This window comes from Haliaeetus albicilla, chromosome 12, assembly GCF_947461875.1.
Source record: "Haliaeetus albicilla chromosome 12, bHalAlb1.1, whole genome shotgun sequence".
NCBI lineage: Eukaryota > Metazoa > Chordata > Aves > Accipitriformes > Accipitridae > Haliaeetus > Haliaeetus albicilla.
In genome coordinates, this window is record NC_091494.1 from 42,100,954 (window position 1) to 42,120,617 (window position 19,664).

General features: G+C 51.8%; 1 protein-coding gene across 1 annotated transcript in view; it reads left to right on the top strand.

The window, feature by feature from the left end:
- NPLOC4 (NPL4 homolog, ubiquitin recognition factor) overlaps positions 1–17,642 on the top strand; it is a 29,285-nt gene extending 11,643 nt beyond the window's left edge. Inside the window, exons 9-17 of the mRNA XM_069799408.1 lie at positions 873–959; positions 2,591–2,662; positions 3,354–3,480; positions 5,437–5,597; positions 12,749–12,820; positions 14,637–14,732; positions 15,797–15,913; positions 16,942–17,044; positions 17,439–17,642. Coding sequence (XP_069655509.1) covers positions 873–959; positions 2,591–2,662; positions 3,354–3,480; positions 5,437–5,597; positions 12,749–12,820; positions 14,637–14,732; positions 15,797–15,913; positions 16,942–17,044; positions 17,439–17,596 — 993 coding nt within the window. The 3' untranslated portion in view covers positions 17,597–17,642. The remainder of the gene's footprint in view (positions 1–872; positions 960–2,590; positions 2,663–3,353; positions 3,481–5,436; positions 5,598–12,748; positions 12,821–14,636; positions 14,733–15,796; positions 15,914–16,941; positions 17,045–17,438) is intronic.
- Positions 17,643–19,664: the final 2,022 nt, after the last annotated feature.

Genomic DNA, 19,664 nt, shown 5'->3' on the forward strand with positions numbered 1-19,664 from the left:
ATGACAAAAGTCTTGGCTTGAAGTTGAGTTTGCCTACTGGCTTCTTCACCACTGACCAAAGTCAGTTTTCTAAGTGCAGACACTATGTATACAAACATCTCATGGTGGGTCATATGTTTTCTTCCTCATGATGATTTCTGCAGGGTTGCTAGAGTAAAATGCAACAGATTTGTCAGTGGAAAAAATTAAAATGGATCTTCGGGAGTGTGTGTGTGTGAGAGCAGAATTGCAAGCCTTTTATAAGTTCTTCCCTTTCTTTCCAATATGAGCAGAGCCATGCCCTCTATTGTTTCAGTATCACTGATTAAGCCCCTGCTTTGGAAGTTCATATGCTTCTAGTTGTGCACGGTAAAAGCAAGGAAGCTTTTGCTCTCCTGGCAAGCAGTCTCTGCTGTGCTTTTGACACGGCATCTCGACACACGAGAAAGCTTGCATCTGAAACGCACCCAGATGGAGTCGTGTTCTCCAGAGTGCGGGGGGGAAGGCCTGGGCGTGGGCTCTTGGATTCACTGAATTTCTGCCTCTCTGCTGCTCAAAGATTCAAACAAACGAAACGGCGGTACAAAACTGGCAGGTTGAACACAGAGCTTTGGAAAAATTATATAATCTCTTGCCTTTTCCAGTGTGCTCGGAAACAGCAATGGCCTGTTTGTAAATGCTGAGTCTTTCATTCATAAACCCTGACATAAACTTAGCTAACTAACAGGATGGGTCTGTGGGTAGAGGAGGTCTCTGGGGTGAAACCAGTCAGTGGTAATGCTGAAGGGGAAACCTAGAGCTCTGCTTCCATCCTCTGCCTCATTACTGACAATGGCTAAGTGTACTATGTTTTTTCCTGTTCTGTCTTACTAACAAGTTTTTCTTTGCTGCAGATTGGTACACAAAACAGCCTGGAGATCCTGGAAGATCCAAAAGCTGAGGTTGTGGATGAGATTGCTGCAAAGCTGGGACTGAGAAAGGTTAGGATGTTGTCGGATCTCATGCGTCTTTGTTTGGCAATGAAGAAAGTCGTCGGCAGTTCTCTTCAGCTCCATGGGGTTATTCAAGACCGTTTGGGCACATCTGAAATCTAGCTTAAGTGTCAGTAGCTCTTATGCTTTTAGGTATGAAAAAACAAAATGAGAGCATTTTCCTGAGCACAAGCATCTAGCAGGGCTGTGCAGCTGAAGTCAGCAGTCCTCTGTCATGAATGACATCAAAGGGAGTAGCAAAGAAGCAGAAACACAATTTTCCCTTTATTTCTCCGCAAATAGGAGCCGTTCCTGGTAGCATCTCCCCGGTGAGTGCTAATTTGGCACAGATGTAGCTGGAGTTGCCTTCCGAGTTTGTTCTTCCTTTTGACAGGATCTGTGCTCCACTTCCAGGAGCCGAGGCTCCTGCTTTTTTGTTTTTTTATTCGCCTCTGTGGGGTCCCATCTCTTGATGCTGCTGAGGCAGGCTGCAGCGAGTTAATCTGTACGTTGGTTTAGAGGTGCAGGTCCCCCAGCAGCTGAGCCTCAGTCCTCTGTTCCCCTCGTGCCTGCAGCCTGTCAGTCATCCCTTCAGGACGTATGGGTGTTGGGATCTGCTGGTTTGCTGACACCTCTCAAACCTGTACTGATATTTTCCGGTTTGGGAAATCGTCTGGTATCGTGTGAATGCCAGGAATGAGATGTACACAAACAAGATTTGACTTGCTAAAGAAAACACAAATCAGAAAAGACTCGGTACAGTAGACTATAAACATCTGTGGTGAGGTCTTTTGTTCTCTGAAGATAAGATCTTTAGCCTTTTGCCAGTGTCTGAAGCAAAGCTTCTGTGTGTGTTATTTATTTCCATGCTTTTCCTCTGCTTCTCACATCAGATATTTTTAATCAATATGACTTAACACGTAACTTGCTGCTGGTTGCAGATTTTTGTCTGTCTGGGCTCTGCTAGGAATCTGAATCAGCAGTTCTTCCTCTGAAGGGTTAACGCTGTGGGAGCTGGTCACGAGGGGCTGATCGGAGCTGTTTTTAGCACATGTGTGTAGAAGGGTTCACGCAGCGGTGTGTGTGTACGCATCTATACTCCTATGTGCAAACAATGCAAAAAGCAAGAATGTGTTTTTTGGATCGGAGCAGACTGATTTGGAATGAATCATACTCCAGTGGGAACATATGAGCTTTATCTTAACTAGTGACTGCGAGCTTCAAAATGAGATCATGTGAGCTGCTTTGTCATCTGCTGGCGCTCCCGATGCTGCTTTGCTCTGAATGCTCAATAGGAAATGCTTTTTGCTGTGGGTGGGAGGAGGTAGCGGCTGAGAGGCCTCTTGCAGCCTCCAGATCTTTCCATGAAAAAATATTCCATAGTGAAATATAAAGCTGCAGGTGCCCCCGGCCAGCCAGCTGGCATGCTGCTCCTGGAAATCGGATTCAAATGAGCCCGGCACAGCTGGGAGAGCCATTTCCTTCAGGCAGCATACAGCAGGGCCGTGCGAGAAGCCAAGAACATCTTGTCCTGCTAGGAGAAAATGTATAAGCTCTCTTCTGGTTTGGTTTGGAGTTTTGGTTTGTTTTTTTTTTCCTTTTTTCCTTAAAGCAACTTTCTTCATAACACTTCTTTATAGGTTGGCTGGATATTTACTGATCTGGTCTCTGAAGACACACGGAAAGGGACTGTTCGATACAGCAGAAACAAGGTGAGATTCAAGTGTGCAGCTAATTACAGCTGCTGGTACTGAGGGTTTGTGTAATAGCATAAACGCTGACTGTGCCAAGCAGAGTACTGAGCCAGGGCAGCACAGGGCTGGAGGTGATGCTGAGACTGGAATTCTTGTGAAATGGGGTTTTTCAGAAGCTTCTGAAGGAAAAGGAGCTTGAGCTCGAAGAGCACTGTTAGGGGTTTGAACCTGTTTGCCTGCAGCCCTTCACCCGCTTTGCTTTAAGAAAATGGTGCTTGCGGTTTAAGAAAATTCAGTAGAGTGGAGGGAGTGGGGTAGTGTGAGGTGCACACTCAGTGAGCAAAAGTGACTCAGTCAAAGGATGTTCCTGTGGGCTGGGCTTTGTGAGATATACGTGGCTCAAACTTTGACCTTCTCGGCTTCCTGTAATTCTAAAATCAATGATAGCCCTATTTGGAAAATGAAACCCTGTTAAAAAAAAAGGTGTGTAAAGGTGGGTGGAACGAGAGGTGGGACAGTCCTTCTGGTGAGAGCCAGGCTCAGGGCTGGGGACCTGACATGTCGCATTCTTTTCTCAGTCTCTGCAGCAACTTTCTACGAAAGCATGTTTTACTGGGGTGTTGGTAGTTTTCTTTGGCTGCAGACCAGGGAAATAGGTCTAGGCTACATTGCGTTGTCCTTTTTATTCACATTTCTGCTCTTCCCTCAGGACACGTACTATCTAAGTGCAGAAGAGTGCATCACAGCTGGAAACTTCCAGAACCAGCAGCCCAACATCTGTCGCCTTTCTCCAGATGGTCATTTTGGATCCAAGTTTGTCACAGTTGTGGCTACAGGTATAAAGTGGCCTCGGCTTGCCCCAGCTCTCTGGGTTACAAGTGAATTATCTCTTGTTAATAGGAGAAGAATATGCAGCTCTGCCAGAAGTCATCAGATGTCCTGGTCCCCATTTGTCCTATTTAACAAGGGGTTTGCCTTGCTCTATCAAGTAAACTGCTTTTTCATTTTTTGTGCTATCTTCTCTACAATTATTTACCCTGTCCCCTACAGGAAACTTAATTGAGGCTCAGACCTGCCACATCTACCTCTCTGATCCAGAAGGCATTTTTTTGCCTGCAGCCAGGGGAATAACTATTGCTCACTTTTCTGTTTTGAATCTTTAAGCTCCAAGTTCTGTTGCCTGAAAGCGGCAGTGCAGAACCACGGCAATCCGGATCCTGAAAGTTACTCTGGCTGGTTCAGCATAAAGGAGGGACCTTTATCTCCCTTGTGTCGCTGTCAGGGAAACCCTTACGTAGGATGCTGTGCTCTTCCGTGCATGGAAACATTTTTTGTTTGCCTGAATAAAACAGAGAAGCCTGCAAAATGCTTTGCTTTGTCACCTCTGATTATAGCCATTTTCACAGCGAGTCTCCAGAGGCAATGTGGAATAGTCTGTGCTGCCCGGGCTGTGAGGGGAGATGTTGGCATGTGCTGGGAGAGTTGTAGTGTTAGAAGTTCAGTCTGCTGTTCTCCATGGGATGACACATGTATTCATTTAAAATTTCCCTGGAGCAGATACGCTGGGTTCTGGGTCTATTTAACACAATACAAAAAACGCGTGACTTCCAAATAGCATCCAGTGTAAAAACTGAAAGTGTGATATTATATTGCCTCCTCTGAGCCCAGGTTTTGTAAGTGTTCCCAGAGCCTTTTTCAGTGAAAACACTCTTTCAGTTAACAGGCCCATGCAATCGGACAGCTGCCTGTACATTCCAGACTGCTAAACGCATCCATCTTTCATTAAAGATAGATGTGTATCTCGCTCACTCTGTTTTTTTATTTATTTCTGTTTTCTTAAACAGAAACTGAGAAAATGATGGCTAGTTTTGTTCAGGCCTTCCCCGTGTCTTTAGGAGTGTTTGTTCTGGAGCAGTGAGTGATTGAGGTTAGAGATCAAAGGGTAGAAAACGAATATTTCCTCTTTTCTGTTCCAGATAATTTCATTCTCTTCTGTTAAATCAGCCCATCAGGTTTCTATTTAAACACTTGATTCCTTCCTTTTGTGCTGTATAAATATATCTGAGTAGTTTGCATCAACTTTGCCTTTAAATCCTCTACATGGATTAATTCCTATTCCCTCCTGAATTCCTAGGTTTGGAAATAGTAACGTCTTCCTACCATCTGTCTGTATCTTCTCTTTCCAGTTGTATTCTAATGACATATGACTCGATGTTGCTTACATTATCCAAATTAAAGCGCCAAGCATGTGATCTATCAGTGAGCCAGGGTCTTAATTTCCACTTTCCATGTCAGATTTCCACCAAGCCATCCATTACAGGCTGAGAAAACACTTTTTCTTCTTATGCCTGACATTACTAGATGACCAATCCTGAAACTGCAGCTCATGGTTCCTTGGAAATGAAACAGGCTCACAGGAGCTGTGTGCCTGGTTTTTGTTTTGAAAGAGAGAAGATACCTGCAGGGTAGTGGGATGGTGATGCTATCAGGAGCCTTCTGAAAGGGCAGCTTCACCTCCTTTAAGCTCCTGGCAAAGCATTCTTGCTGTCACTCCAGGGGTCTGTCCTGTTAGGCTAGCTGTGAAAATGTGTGTTACTAAATAGATGTAGAGCTTAGAGGGGATCCTTCCCTAGAAGTACTTCCCATGCAGCAGCACCAGCGTTTTCTTCTCACCATTCTTTGCTGTTAGCAAGACCGTCATGTTTGATGTTGCTCTTTGAGTCATGCCTCTCTGAGTTACACTGGGCAAATCAAACTCATGTGGGATTTTTAACCTGCCTCTTCTCTTTCAGGTGGTCCCGACAACCAGGTCCACTTTGAGGGGTACCAGGTCTCGAATCAGTGCATGGCGCTGGTTCGAGATGAGTGTTTGCTGCCCTGCCGAGATGCACCAGAGCTGGGCTATGCCAAGGAGTCCAGCAGTGAGCAGTATGTGCCTGATGTGTTCTATAAGGTAAGGGCTGTGTGCTGGGGGTTGGGGGGAGCTGCAAAAACAGCTCTGCCGCGTGTCTGGAAATCAGTATGGCAAGCTCAGGAAAGGATGTCTTTGAGGTCTGAACTATTTTCAGTAGTAACCGTTCACCACATGTCTGCAAAGTAATTGCATAAGCTCCATTTCCCCCTCATAAACGTGCTGTTATGGTTTCCGGTGCAGCAGTAGCCATTGGCTGTCCAGCTTCTAAATGAGGTCTACAGTGATCCACCGAGAGCCCGTAGCAAGTGCTCTGAATTCACCTCTTCCGTATTTGTTGGCAGTATTTGCCATGCTTCTCTGTTGATTTTAATCCCCAGCTGAGTTCAGCTTCCTCCACTGCACAGCTGTATGATGTGTGCTAGCACAAATGGTGCGGTGAAAACGATGGGTTCCTTATGCGGTGCCAGGGATTCGCTTGTGTATGACATGCTTACAGGCACCAACTGGGCAGTGGATGCAACAAAAGGTAGCATAATTCGTGCAGCAAGAGGAGAGACAGCCCTGTGCATGCTTCTCTGTAAGTAAAGGAAGGTGCAAAGGCTTTCAGAGCAAGGGCAGGACCAGGGTGTGCCCCTGGCTTTCTCCTTGAGTATTGGGGTTACTGCCTGTGCCCAGGTCCTGTTCTTGGGTCAGACAGTAAGCTCCAAAAACTGGTACTCAGGAGCAGCGGGATACGTGCATCCAGAGCGGATCCAAAATACTCTTACGTGAAGCGTCATGCAAGAGCGCTGCTGGTAACTTTTCTGCTGCAGTTTTCGGTACAGCTTGATGAATGGACTGTCATTATTCCCTTGACAGTTGTTTCTGGAGATCTTCAGGCCCCCTGTATCTGCAGGGCCGAGTTAGAAACTTGGGGACAGGATCTCTGTGGAGGCTAATAGCACTGCTTCTCAAACGTGTGTATGTTGGTGCCCCGTGAGCAAGCCAGAGGAATTAATTAATGGCACTGCTTGCCAACTAATTAGCCATCCATCACCCAAGTTAGTTATCTCATTCTTGTCTGTCTGATATACACAGCCCGCTCAGCCTGCAGCACTCCTGCCGCCTGTATTAAAGCCGTCTGTTAAGGACCATAGGATAAGTAAAGCTACCGTCATTTGGGACGACAGAAATGAGCGTATTGTGCACCAGCGACAGAAATGGAGCTGGTCCAAATGCTCTTGTATGCCCTGAACCTGGGACTGGGAAATGCTGGCCTGGGTGAATTAGCCTGTGAGACTCCACCTTCCCTCTCCACCCCTTAACTGAACTGCTGAACTGCTGGCTTGTCTTGAAACCACCTGAAAATGAGGAACATCTCTTGGCTAAATTCAGTGCTTGAGAGGAAAGGTAGATGGAATCCGTGCCTTTTTCCTTAGCACACAGACAGCTTGCTCTTAGGAGCTGATAAGCCAGGTCCAATTTAGATACAGTGGAGCTCGATTGTGCAAAGGTTGGCCCTGAATGCAAAGATGAGATCATCTCCTGGCGTGCTGCGGTCCTGCTCCAGAGGAGCCCGTGCTGTGCCACAGTCAGGGTGCAGCCTTGCAGGAGGTCCCGTAGGTCTGTGTCCCACATGTGGGCCACCCTGGGTGTTTGGAGTAGCAGGAAGCCAGTGGGTGTTCCCATAAGGTCTTCACTCCCATTCGTAATCTGAAGCAGGGAGATAAACAAAATGCTAACTGATGGCTCCAGCCTTCTGTGGAAATTTCCATGAACCACTGATTCACTGGGTCAGGCTGAAGCTTATTTCATATGTTTTATAACTTCTATCCATAATTGCCTTTTTCATGATGTGCTCAAGGAAGGCTTGAGGACTGCTCTGGTGGGTGTAATTGTCCTTCAGCCTTAAACGTGTTTGGCTGTAGGATCTCTTAATTTTTTTGGAATGTTCTTAAATCAACGGAAAGCTTAGTCACTCCTGGCTTTGAAAACCTTTGGGGTCTCATTAAATGTGCAAGGCTTGAGGTCAGAGACACTACCTCATAGTTACTGGGTTGGTGACAACAATGGTGTCAAAGCATTGGTTAAATACAGTATGAGGAGCAGGAGTCCAGTGCTTGGCCTCATAGCAGAGGACAGCTGCTTCATGGTGCAGCGCCCTGCTCCCCCTTTGCAGGAGCTGAGCAGCTTTGTTCCCAGTCCTTGATGTGGGGGTTCCCCTGTGTGTTGCCCCGCCAACTAGCTTTGGGCAGAAAGCTGCACTTTTGAGTAGTTGCTACATTTTGTCTTGGACTGAGAAGCTATCACTGGTAGAGAGAAAAGTCCATATATATATTTCTATGTAATACACAAGTATTCATTTGAAAAGCCCTTTAGGATGAAAGGAGCCATACAAATTTATTCTAATTGGATGAGAACCAGAAGGCCAATGTTTGTGTAGTGTGGATGTATTTATAGAACAACTATGCATCCAGACACAAGGCAAAATCTATTGAACTCTCGTATCTGCCTACAGCAGGGTAATGCAGTAGATTCACCTTTGGCTTTGCGAATAGGAAAAGGTGCTGCTGTTTTCATCTATAGCAAAGTGTAAGCCAACAACTGTGCTACAGTCACGTTGTTCGAAGAAGACATCTTGTACCTCTGCTCGCAGTAGGTGTTGTTACTTCAGCAATGACTGTTAGGAAATGCATCTGGATTGGTAATGCCGCAGGCGCAAGAAGGACCCGCACTGCAGGCAGGAGAGCTGCAGCTTCAGAGACTTTACTGCACAGGCGAAGAGGTGCCTGGAAGGAGAGCAACGGCTGTCTTTGGTCAGTGAGCTGTTTTTCCACGGTTTGCACCACGTTTTGTGTTTGTGGAGTGGGAGCAGGGGGCCACCGCATCCCCTGGGGCTGCAGCTGTTCCTGCCTGAACGTGACTCACCTCGATGGTGTGTTAGCATAGATGGGCTTTTCTTCCATGGAAATAGGAAAACTGATGGCACCAGTGTTGTCCTGCCTCAGGAGGCGAGGCGTTTTTCCTAAGCCTCTAGCCTTGTGATTTCTGTATTTCTTTACCATTCTCTTTATGTTGGCCACTAGCCCTGCTGCTTAGAGGAACCACCCCAGTGGAATTGGCAGTATGCGCTTTCTACATGCGGCCGTTGCTTTCCTGGCTCATGAAGGCTAGAGTTCTGCTCTAGTGTGAAAGTCGAGGGCTTTGGGGACCATGAGTACGAGTTACTTTTCTCCAAGATGCCTCCCCAGGTAAGATTAGCCAAAGGAAGAAAACATCCCCCTTGGCCTCCTGGGTTGTCTGTGAAGCGTCACAGCACAGCGCTGTTTCCAATTCGAATGTTGCACAACCGGCACATGCTTCTTGGCGAGTTCGATGCAACGAAACTCATGAAGGAGTCGCTCTTGTCAAGACACAGCCACACAAGTTGGGGTAACCGCTCTCTTTGTGAGTAAAGGCGACGAAGTTGCGATGGTCACTTCACCCTGTTTCTCTGCTGGATGAGGGAGATCCCATCTGAACATTACATATGGGCCATTTTCCATTCCCTGTCTTCTGCCCTCAAGCAGTCTCCTTTGTCCATCTGGTTCTAGAAAATAACTGTATTGAATTTCACTAAGAATGTACCTCCCAAACTGTGGGTTCATTATTCAGAGCTGAAGTTGCTTGCAGATGGTGCTCAGTGCCCCAGCTGGGTGTGATCCTTCCCGTTGGGCTGCCTGCACCCTGTGCTTGCTGTCCACCGGCTCCCAGGTCCCTGTGGTCAGTTTGCCGAGCCCATAACTTTGCAGTGCTGCAGCGTTGCCTAACTCTGCTCCCCACACACCTGCATGCTCTGCTCCACCGTTAACTTCATGGGTGTCTCGACCTCACACCGAATGGGGGAAGGAGGTTGCTGTGTTTTACGGACCCTTTGAAACAATCGAATAATTGGATTTTGGGACTGGCTGGCTTTGTCTCTTATCACAGGTATTTGTGTCAGCTTAGTGTAAATATGAAGATGTCATCCTTGCAATGAATTGCGTTTTACAGCTGCCTGGAACATTCCCCCAGAGTTTCTTTGCGATGGTGTAAGACAAAAGCCCTTTACAATGGCACCAGTGTTGTGAAAGAGCCCTTTGCCCTCGTAGAGTCCTGCGCGTGCTTTGTGCATTTACAACGGCTGAGACAGTGTCTGAGCCTTGGCTTGTCATCTGTTAAATAAAAGCCAGGGCACTGCTTTTATTAGAGCCAAACGGGACCTCCGAGCAGGCTGTCCCCTGCGTGGCACGCTTTGCTTCCACCCATTCGCTTTGAAATCCTCTTCCCAGGGAAGACATGATAGCCAGGCTGCGTGCAGGCTTTTGCAGGGAGTTTTCACTAACAGCAAAGGACTTCCCCTGGCTGGCCTCCTACCAACGGTTCGTGTTGGACTGGAAAAGCCTTCTTAGCCTTAAATGTCCCAGCTGCTCTGGGGAGGAGGATGCTTGATTAGCTCACAAGGAGTCTCCTGAGAAGGGTTTCAACTCTCACTGACCTATCGCTTGCTCTTAGAAAAGTCGCTGCATTTCTGTGCGTCAGCTGCTCTATCTGTGCAAGGGGGCAGGACTGCCCAGTAAAGCCCTTGGAAATCAGCAGAGGGAAGAGCAAGGCTGGACTTTATTAACACACAGAAAGGACAGACAGCTGCTCAGCTCCACGGTACCTTCGGCAGAGTGAACCCGTGGGGAAGACTAACAGCATGGGATGCTAACGGCTGTCCAGCCCTGGGACATGGAGCTGGAGCCTCCCTCCTGGCTGACAGCTGCCTGGGCTCCTCGCTTGACTGCTTCCCTCACCCTCGATCGAAAATCCCAAGGCCACCCAGAAGCCTTTCCCACTGCAGCCATCCTGCAGTGCTGCAGAGGTGTGTGAAGCGGCCGGCCGCGGTCCCTGCGGGTGCACCCATCCTTTTCCCAGTTTGACCTCATCCGTTCGCAGCTTCTGCCTGCAAACAGTGGTTTGAAAGGCTCTAATCGTAGCGCCTGATGCAATCTCCAGTTTGCTTCTGTCTTCGGGATGATTCATTGTCCAGATCCTCCAGGCCTTGCTGCTTGATATTTGTCCAGGAGCCAAATACTTGCACCTTCGTTAACCCCTTCTTGGCCTCCTTTTGGAGTGGTTGCCACTGGGCATTCATGGCTTTGGGGGTCTCAGGTTCTGGGGCTGCAGCAATAACGTGCCAAGAGGCGCTGCTGGGGCCCCAGCGACTGCCGAATTCAGGATGAAGATGTCTTTCTCCCAGCAATTCTCTCAGCTTGACATTTGTTAAGGCCTTTAAAACTTAATTGCCTAATAAAATGGTGCATGGGGGTTGGAGAAGAATGCTGGCACTGGAGGGGGGGGGCTTTTCTCTCTGGGGAGGGGCAGGGTTGGGACATGTCCTCGACTCGGGGAGCGAGGTTCCAGTTTGGTAGTAACACTCTAGTGCATGTCTTGAAGGCCTCAGCAGCATGACATTAAAAAGAAGGCATTTAACATGGAAATCCCCAGAGGCGGAGATTAAAGCGAACAGGTGCTGGAAAAATGTTTCTGCATATTAGAACTTAATTAGATTTGAAAATGAATTCCAGATGGGCTAATTATGTGTGAGTTGTTGCAGGTTCTTTCTTGCAGGGACAGGATTGTGTTTGGGAAGCTGATTCGGTCTGATTGGATTTGATTCCTCACTCTTGCGGTATCACCGAGATCTAGAAGCAGGTTAGCTTTCAGGTCCTGTGATCTCCCTGAAAAGGCTCCACGTCTCCTCCTGCTCCTGTCAGAGCCAGAGAGATCTGAGGCCACGAGCCACCAGGCTTGTTGCTGAAATAACCACAGGGCCAACAACCTGTCATGTTCAAGGAGAAAAGATCCTTATCGGAATTGCTTTTAAAAGGAGCTTCAAAGACTGGAAGCTAGATTTTTTACAAAGGGAACTGTTCCTAGGGACAGAGGATGCTTGGGGAGGGGGCTCAGGAAGGGGGGCTGTTGCCTGGAGGGGAGCAGCATGCCAGAGCCTGCTTGGGCGATGTCCGTCTGGGTGTACCGGGAGAGCAGAGCGTGAGAGTGGCGTGCTGGCTGCCACACCACATATTTGTGCTGTGTAAATACTAGCGTAACCAAGAAATGCTGATAGCGGGGGAGTGGCGTACTCCGGGAGAAAATACAGCTTGGGAGAGGAGGGTGTCAGCCGTGGGCAGCTAATTCTGATGCACAGTGCTTACTGGCTCGGCCCAAGGAATGCTGCTCAAAACCCCGCAGGGGACCTGCTGGAGGAGTGGGGGTCACGGCCTCTCGCCGAGGTCCCCCAAAGCCACCGAGGTGTTGGGATGACGGCTCCACCAGTGTGCGGCGGCTCTGGGTCTGCCTCCAGCCACTGGGACTCCTGAGAGCTCAGTAAACGTAAACTTTAATGTAGGGTCCCTGATTGGAAATTATGGGTGTATGATTTATATGGGGCTCAGTGAATGATTTATAACAAGTTAAGTGATGATTTAGGTAGAAAATACAACCCCCTCTTACAGAATCTTTAATGAAAAGTGTCAGTTCTCATGAATTTATTTCTGAAGCTGTGTTTGAACTCAGCATGTTTGACATAAATCACGTCTAATTGTCATTTTATGATTAATGAACATATGCTGGCCATTTTTCTCCATAATTAAACTTTATGTTCAATTCGTCTGGCAAAGCAAAACAAGTTTATGCATTGTGATATGCTGGCTCTTCAGGTCTGTGTATGAGAAAGTGCCTGGATTTCCAATTCCCAAGCAAGAGCTGGATGAGAGACTCGTGGCCCGTTTTGCAGAAAGTCAGGTTTGCCTTGGCTGAGAAAGCAGATGTGGCACTGTCCCTCCCTTTTAAGACAGTACTGCTCCTTAAATGGCATTTGCACTTCTTAGATAATGCTAGGCACCTCTCTGGTGATGATGACTGAGACAAACAAGATCAAGGTTGTTCGTGACCACGCACTCCCTTAGCTCACGAGGAAACAGAGGTCCCAGCTTACCGACTTATAGAGATCCCTAGCCCCAAGGAGCTGCAGGGAATTGGGCAGCTCCGCACCACCCAGCCACATACGAGCAGGTTTTCCACACCCTCAGTGATCTGCCAGAGCTAAGGATCCCCGGTGTCCTGTGTGGGCGTCTCCAGGGCAGGATCCCTTAGGCTTCACACGACTTCCATGGTGAGGAATAATTAGACTCTTCTTTTTTCAGGACATAGACAAGTTTGGCAACGAGATCACACAGCTGGCTCGCCCGCTCCCGGTTGAGTACCTAATCATAGATGTAAGTATTCATTGCACTTGTTTGCTTTCAGCAGGGGAAGGTCAGGGCGGAGTGAAGTTCTTAACCCACCTCTAAAATTCATATTGGAGGTGATTCATCAGAGATGTTTTCTTTCTTTCTCCTTTTCCCTCTGCTGCCAGGCATTTCTAGCACAGAGGTGCAGGAGGCAGTGCACTCTGGGGTAGTTGCAGTGCTCCTTGGGATCGGTGTGGTGCCAGGGAACACAATTGTTTCCTGGGAAGGCACTGCCTGGTGCCTTATCACGGCTCCAAACTGGCACATAGCCACGCAGCAGGGAAAGCAGCCAGCCCCACGGATACGTGTGCCGGGCGCTACCTTACGTGGAGCTAATTAGAAAGCTCCAGTTGTCTGTCTCTTAGCAGCAATTAAGAATCCATCTCCTTTTAGTGACTCAGCAGACCAGGTTGGTTGTACAGAAATGCCTTTTCTTGGGGGAGGGAGTTCACGCTACAGCACAGCTTGGCTGGAGCAGGGCTGCTGCCTGCCTGCGAGCGAGCGCTGCCAGGCACTGGGGCACAGCTCTGCCCTTTGGCTTGAAAGGAAACTGTTACGGTGTGGAAGGCAGGAAAGCAAATAATTTGGATGACAGATGATATTGCTGGAGTTAGAGGTGGTGCCAATAGCGATTAAATCCACCCGGAGCAACTGGTCTGGTCCAGCTGCCCCTGGCACAGGCAGTGTCCCGTGGGCGCAGGGAAGCTGGCAGCCGGGAGGCTTCCACTGGCTCGTCCTTCTTCCCCGTTTATTAGCTGCTGTGTTATCAGAGCAACGCTCGGGCTGACACTGGGATGTGTGACTTGCACAGAGAAATGTCATGTCCAGAACAACGGGCCCATTGTCTGGAGCCCTCGGACACCCCATGCTAGTCGGCAGTGCTGGAGCATATTTATTACTCAGGTAGTAAAGGCATCTGTTTCCAGGCTACCTGGGGTGTAATTAAGATGAAAACAGATTGATGGAACCTGCATTTAGGAGCAATCTGGAAAGCTGCATTTCTGAAGCATCTTGTTTTGTCTCTTTTAAAAAAAAAAACCAAAAAACAACCAAAGGCATTATTCCAGTTAATACTGTCCTGGCAGGTATTTCGGCATCTCTGCTTACAAAGGGCCTCACCAACACGGCCCAGCAGTCAGTAACTGACACCAAAGCCTTAAAGCCCCCAGAATCGGGACTCGTTAAAATGTCAGAAGCTGGCCCAAACACTGGCTTGTGAGCTCAGTAACGTGGGCGCAATGTTGTATTACCCTGTTCCCCATCCCTTTGGCACAGGGTGCAAGGAGGAGGCAGGGTGAGTGGACCCAGAGCGTGGGGTGACTCTGTTCAGTGAAGTGCAAAGGTGTTTTCTTGGCACCCATTCCAGCCCGAGCGGAGCAGCATGGTCCCCTGGCTACCCCGTGGCCAGACAGAGGGGCCATGGTCTCCCTTGCTACCCCTTGGTGTTAAGGTGACACCCCCAGCAGCAGCAGCAGCCTGGTATGAGGCAGAGCTGTGCTGGGAGCTGCTGGGTCCTGGTGACCTTTGCAGAGAAGGATGCTCTCCACAGCATCGTGCTGTGCTCTTGTCAGGGCTGAGCTCAGTACATCTCCCTCCAGCTTCGTTAGAAACGATTGCCAGGAGTTAAGGGGTGTGCTGATCACAGCCATCAGAAGATCCCTGCTGTAATTGCCTTAGTGTCTTCCTGCCTGAGCTCTAACGCGTAGCCGTGGCTGCTGTCACCTCTCAGGAGCCTTGCTTCCCATATCCCACTTGCCTCTCCTGCTGTCAGCACTCTGATCATCCTTTCTTGGATTTTTAGATTACTACAACTTTCCCCAAGGATCCAGTCTACACTTTTTCTATTTCTCAAAATCCATTCCCCATCGAGAACCGCGATGTGCTGGGAGAAACTCAGGTAAGGAGTGATTGATAACAAAGCTGTGTTTAATACAGGTAGGCTGTTTGTCTCCCTTGCCCTTACTAGTATCTGCAAAGGGACGGCTGCAATTGTGCCCTTAAATCACCCCATTGCGGTTCAGTCCAGTGCTTGCCAAACACCTTCCTGCACAGAGCAGCGTCTGCATGCCAATCAGCCAGCTGGACGCCTTGCTCCCTGCCTGCTCGGTGATGGGGACCAGGGCTCCTCACTCTGTGCCAGGGCTGATGCCTCCCAGACAGCACGAAAGAGGTCGGGGGGCTCCAGCCCCACAGTGACAGCACGGGACCCACTTCTCCCAGACTCTAGGGTCTGTTGCTCCAGCTCCGAGAGCACTGACTTCTCTTCCTGAACAGATTTTTAAAGCGCAGAGGCCATTTACTGTAAGAGGCCCATAGCATTGAGCAGGGGCAGCTGCTGGACAGCTCGAGGCACTCGCTGGGTGTTGCCAGCACACAGAAGGCTCGAGTTGCTTTAAAGCAGCAACAGCTTGTTTCTCTAAGGAGGCTGTGCCAAAGATGTCAAAGGCTTCCCTCCAGAAGTCATCACAGGAAAGGGGTCTCTGCCCGTTGTGGCTCTGTGGGCAGAGTGGGAGAGGTTGGCTGTTCAGCGCCAGCTTTGGTCCTCATTTCTGAGGACGCCCTGGGTTCAAGAGCAGAGGAAGAGGAGAGGATGGGGAAGAAGGGGCTGCTTTGTCCTCACCTGCCTCTTTTCCTTAGGGACTGGGCTTTGAGCTGAGCTGACTGGCCTCTGTTCAGCATCTTTTGGGTCTGAGATCCGCTCTCTATGTGCTGGGGTTGTTCAGGTGCTCAGATAGGAGAGCTAGTGTGGACCCAAAGATCCTTTTCTCTGGAGGTTCTCTGGAGTTAGCTGCAACTCAGTGAGCCAGCCTGGGATCTGATTTCAGGAGGGTCTCTGCACATTGCAGCCAATGCCCAGAAGAGACAAGAATGTTTTAGTGTTTGTTAGTGGGTTCGAATAGAAAATAAAGTTACCACATGGGGGAGAAGTGACTTCTCTTTATTACTTTCCCCTCTCCCTAGGACTTCCACAGCTTGGCCACGTACCTGTCCCAAAATACTTCCTCCATTTTCTTAGACATCATTTCCGATTTCCATCTGCTCCTCTTCCTGGTCACGAACGAGGTCATGCCTCTGCGGGTACGTAATGGGGAGGAAAGGGTCACGTCAGCGTCGCAGTTCCCAGGGTCCTGAGCTCCTCCTGGCGTGTCACCTACATGGGTGGAGGTGACCAACTCAGCCTGCCACCCCCAGGCACGTCCCCCCTGCTGGGTGCCTGTGCAGGCAGGCCATGCAGCTGGCCCAACGCCTCTTCTTCCAGGCTGAGCTGCTGGTAGAAGGTTTAAAAAGTCAAACCAAAGCCCCTGAGTAGACCAATAGTCTCAACACGCTGCTCAGAGCAGTGAGGGGGTGGTGGTTGTTAGCACGGTCACAGACTGGACAGAGCCAACTTGGCTGCGGCTCTGAGAGCTGGAAACATTTTTAAAAAATATCTCAGAATCAGAAATTCCTGTTATAATGATAACAAGATCAGAGCCCCCAAATCTCGGTGAGGCCAACAACTTCCTGGCTGTGCAGCTCTGCCACTCTTGGCTGGGCACCGGCAGCTTGGCGGATGCCCAGGACCCCGGTTCACATCTGCACTGCCGGACCTTCCCAGTATAAGCAGCACACCAGCGAAAAGGGCCACATGTTTGCCAGAGGCTTCAAGGGCGCCGAGGACTGCGCATGTGCGGGGCAGCCAGGCTGACCCTGGGCAGCTGGAGATCAGGCCGGGGCTGTGTGCATGGCCGGGGACGGGTGCTGGCACGCTCTAGCACAGCGGGTTTGCACCCCCAAGAGTCAGGCTCAGCCCGCAGCGCCGGCACACTTTCCTGCACCGGGGAGTGCGGTGGTCGACTGCAGCCTGGTTAGGGGATAACCTCCACGCAGAGGAAAGGGAAGTGTTTGGGTTCTAGGGGTATGTCTGAATGCTGGGGAGAGCAGAAGGGACAAACTGCGTCTTGCTCCTTGCCCAAGAACCTCACCTCAAAGGGGCAGCAGCTCAGACTCACAGTTCTGTCTTGCTGTGGCTAGTGGAGGAGGGCAGGGAGGCACTTCCCTGGTCACAGCCCCAGCCTAGGTGCCGGAGGAGCGTCCAGTGCTGATTTCCCTCTTACGAATTCCAGGACAGCATCAGCTTGTTGCTGGAAGCTGTAAGGACCAAGAATGAGGAGCTCGCACAGACCTGGAAAAAATCAGAGCAGTGGGCCACCATTGAGCAGCTCTGCAGTAAGAAAGGGGTTCCCTCTGGGAGGGGTTCCCTTGGGCCAGGGCTGGGCCAAGCCAGCCGGCAGCTGCGCAGTGCTGCTCTCAAGCCATCGTGGAGGCTGCTGGAGGGTCGGGTGGGAGGAAAGCTGTTCCTTGATCCCGAGCAGTCCCCGCTGCACCTCCCGGGACCGGGCTTTGGGGCTGCACCGTGGATCAGCAGTGCTCAGCTGTGGGATGCTGAGATCTGCCACCACCTGGGAGCCTCCACCGGGTGCCAGCCTTGGGGCCAAGGGCAGCATTTCAGCAGGGAGGTTCTCACCTCGGTTGGGATGGGAAACTTGCTCTGGGTTTAGGCAGGGGACCTGCCTGTTCCCAGCACTTCTCCCCTGCTCTGACTGGACTCTTTCTCTCGCAGGCACAGTCGGTGTCCAGATCTCAGGACTACAGGAGTACGGTGCCATGGGTGGCTCGACACACGCTGTGTCGGCGGCCATGTGGGCCTGCCAGCACTGCACCTTCATGAACCAGCCGGGCACGGACCACTGCGAGATGTGCAGCCTGCCCCGGACCTAGCCATGCCAGCGCAGCGGCAGACTCCAATACAGAGCAAACCCCCGAACAGCAGGAGTGGTGCTTGTCCCTTCCCCGTCCTCCCTTCTGCTTCCCCCCATCAGCCCCCGCCCCGGGGTGCGGAGCCGGGCAGGGGGTGGCTCCAGCCCTCCCCAGCTGCTACTCGCTCCCTTTCAGGGGCAGCCCCATAGTCGCAGCAGGAGCCGGGCGCCCTGGCTTTATCTTGACACCGGTCCCCGGCCTGGAAAACCAACGCTTAACCTCAGCCTTCACCCAGTGGGGCCAGGCTGTCTCCCCACCACCCCCAGCTGCTGTCCTAGCCTGCTCCTGGGTGAGCGCTGGGGGCTCTGTGGCCAGCTGGGACACCTCCCTCCCTGCCTGCTTGCCTGCCCGAAGCAGCCTTCCAGCGTAGCAGAGGTGACGGGGAGGCTTTGGCATCTCCCTGCTCGCAGCTTTGCTCCCTTTTCCCTGCCCGCGTGGGTGGCTGCCGCCAGCCTTGGGTGCCCAGTACCGACAGCTTTCGCACTAAACGGCCGAGGCAAGAGCGAGCAGACGACTGTTAACAGCGCTGGGCCAGACGGCAGCTCTGCCAGGCTGGGCCCCGTGTGCTGGCAGCGCTCCCGGAGCAGGACTGGCCACCCCCCACCCCCCCGCACCACTTGGCACCAGGCAAGGGGTGGGCATGTGCCAGCTCTCGGCTTGGCACCGCTCCTGTGGCACGCACAGGACCGAGCGGCAGAGGTGTTTCGGCACCCGGCTGTGCATGCTGGGGCTGGCACGACTGCCGGCTGGGTGAACCCCCGTGTCCTGCCGATTCACTGCAGGGGCTGCGGGAGGGCTGTCCCGTTCCCCCCACTGGCCCGTGTGCCACCTCGCCCCGCAGAGAGCGGTTCAGCTCCTGGGGAAGGTGCAAAGCGCCTTGGGCAGCAGCTCGTCCCCTCCTCCGGAGCGAGGCCATGCGGGGGGAACCACATAACTCGGGCACTCACCTTGCCTCCCGCATACCGTGGCTCGGCAAGGGAGACGGACCCCGCAGCTGGCACCTTCCCCTGTGCCGGCATCCCCTCTGAGCACATCCTCCCCAGTGTGGGGCCGGAGCTGAGGGTCAGGCCGGGATCTTGCTGCTCTCTTTCCCCTTTAGACCCCAGCTGGGGGCTGCCCCGTGCCAGGGTGCCAGGCACTGGTGGGGCTGGGGAGGGGGCAGGCAGATATTTGGGGTGTCCTGGGGGCTCGGCCCTCCCACTGCAGGGCCTCTGACCTCCTGCCCCATCCTGGAGACCCCCTGCCCTGGCGCTGCGGGTTTGGGCCATTGTTAAATCCCTGGGGCAGCGGTTCCAGCACTGCCCCATGCCCTCATCGTAGGAGGGAGGGCGTGACGCCCCATCCTGTGCCAGGATGGCATTGCCCCTGCCTTCTCGGGGCAGGCAGCGTGGCAGAGACCCCCAGAACTCCTGAGCCTGACGGCCTCCCCCGCCCCTCGCTGCTGCCGGCGAGCGCTTGCCCAGGCTCTGCTGAAGGCCTTCATCCCACCAGCGTTAGCGGAGCGGCTGCCCAGCCCCTGCCATGGGGCTGGCGGACTGCGGTTTGCTTTTTCCCTTGGTTTGTTGGTGTTTGGGGTTGCAGCGGTGTGCGGTACCTGGACTGGACTGACCCAGGTGCAGGGTCTGCGAGTAACGTTGAATAAAAGCACCTGAAACGAGAGCCAGCGCCATGCCTCCTGCGCTCTGTTACCCGCCTAGGGGCTGCGACACTCCACTCTCTCCCGGCAGGACCGGGGGAACGCTGTGCCCCATCACCGGACAGTCGGCACCCTATCCCCTACCCGCGGCTCTGCCGCAGCCGGGCGGTCTGTTTGTAATCAGCGCCGGAGCCGCATGCGGCCGGGCCCTGCGCCAGACCAGCGGGTTGAAAAGGGAAGGCAGGAGCCGTGCGGAGCCAGAGCCGGGGGAACCAAGCCCGGCAAGCGGCTGCCTCGTCCGCGCCGGCCAGGACCTCAGCGCAGGTAGGAGGCAGAAGGGGCTCCGGCGACACTGGGACCCACGTGCCCAGCCTGGCTCTCAGGGACACGACG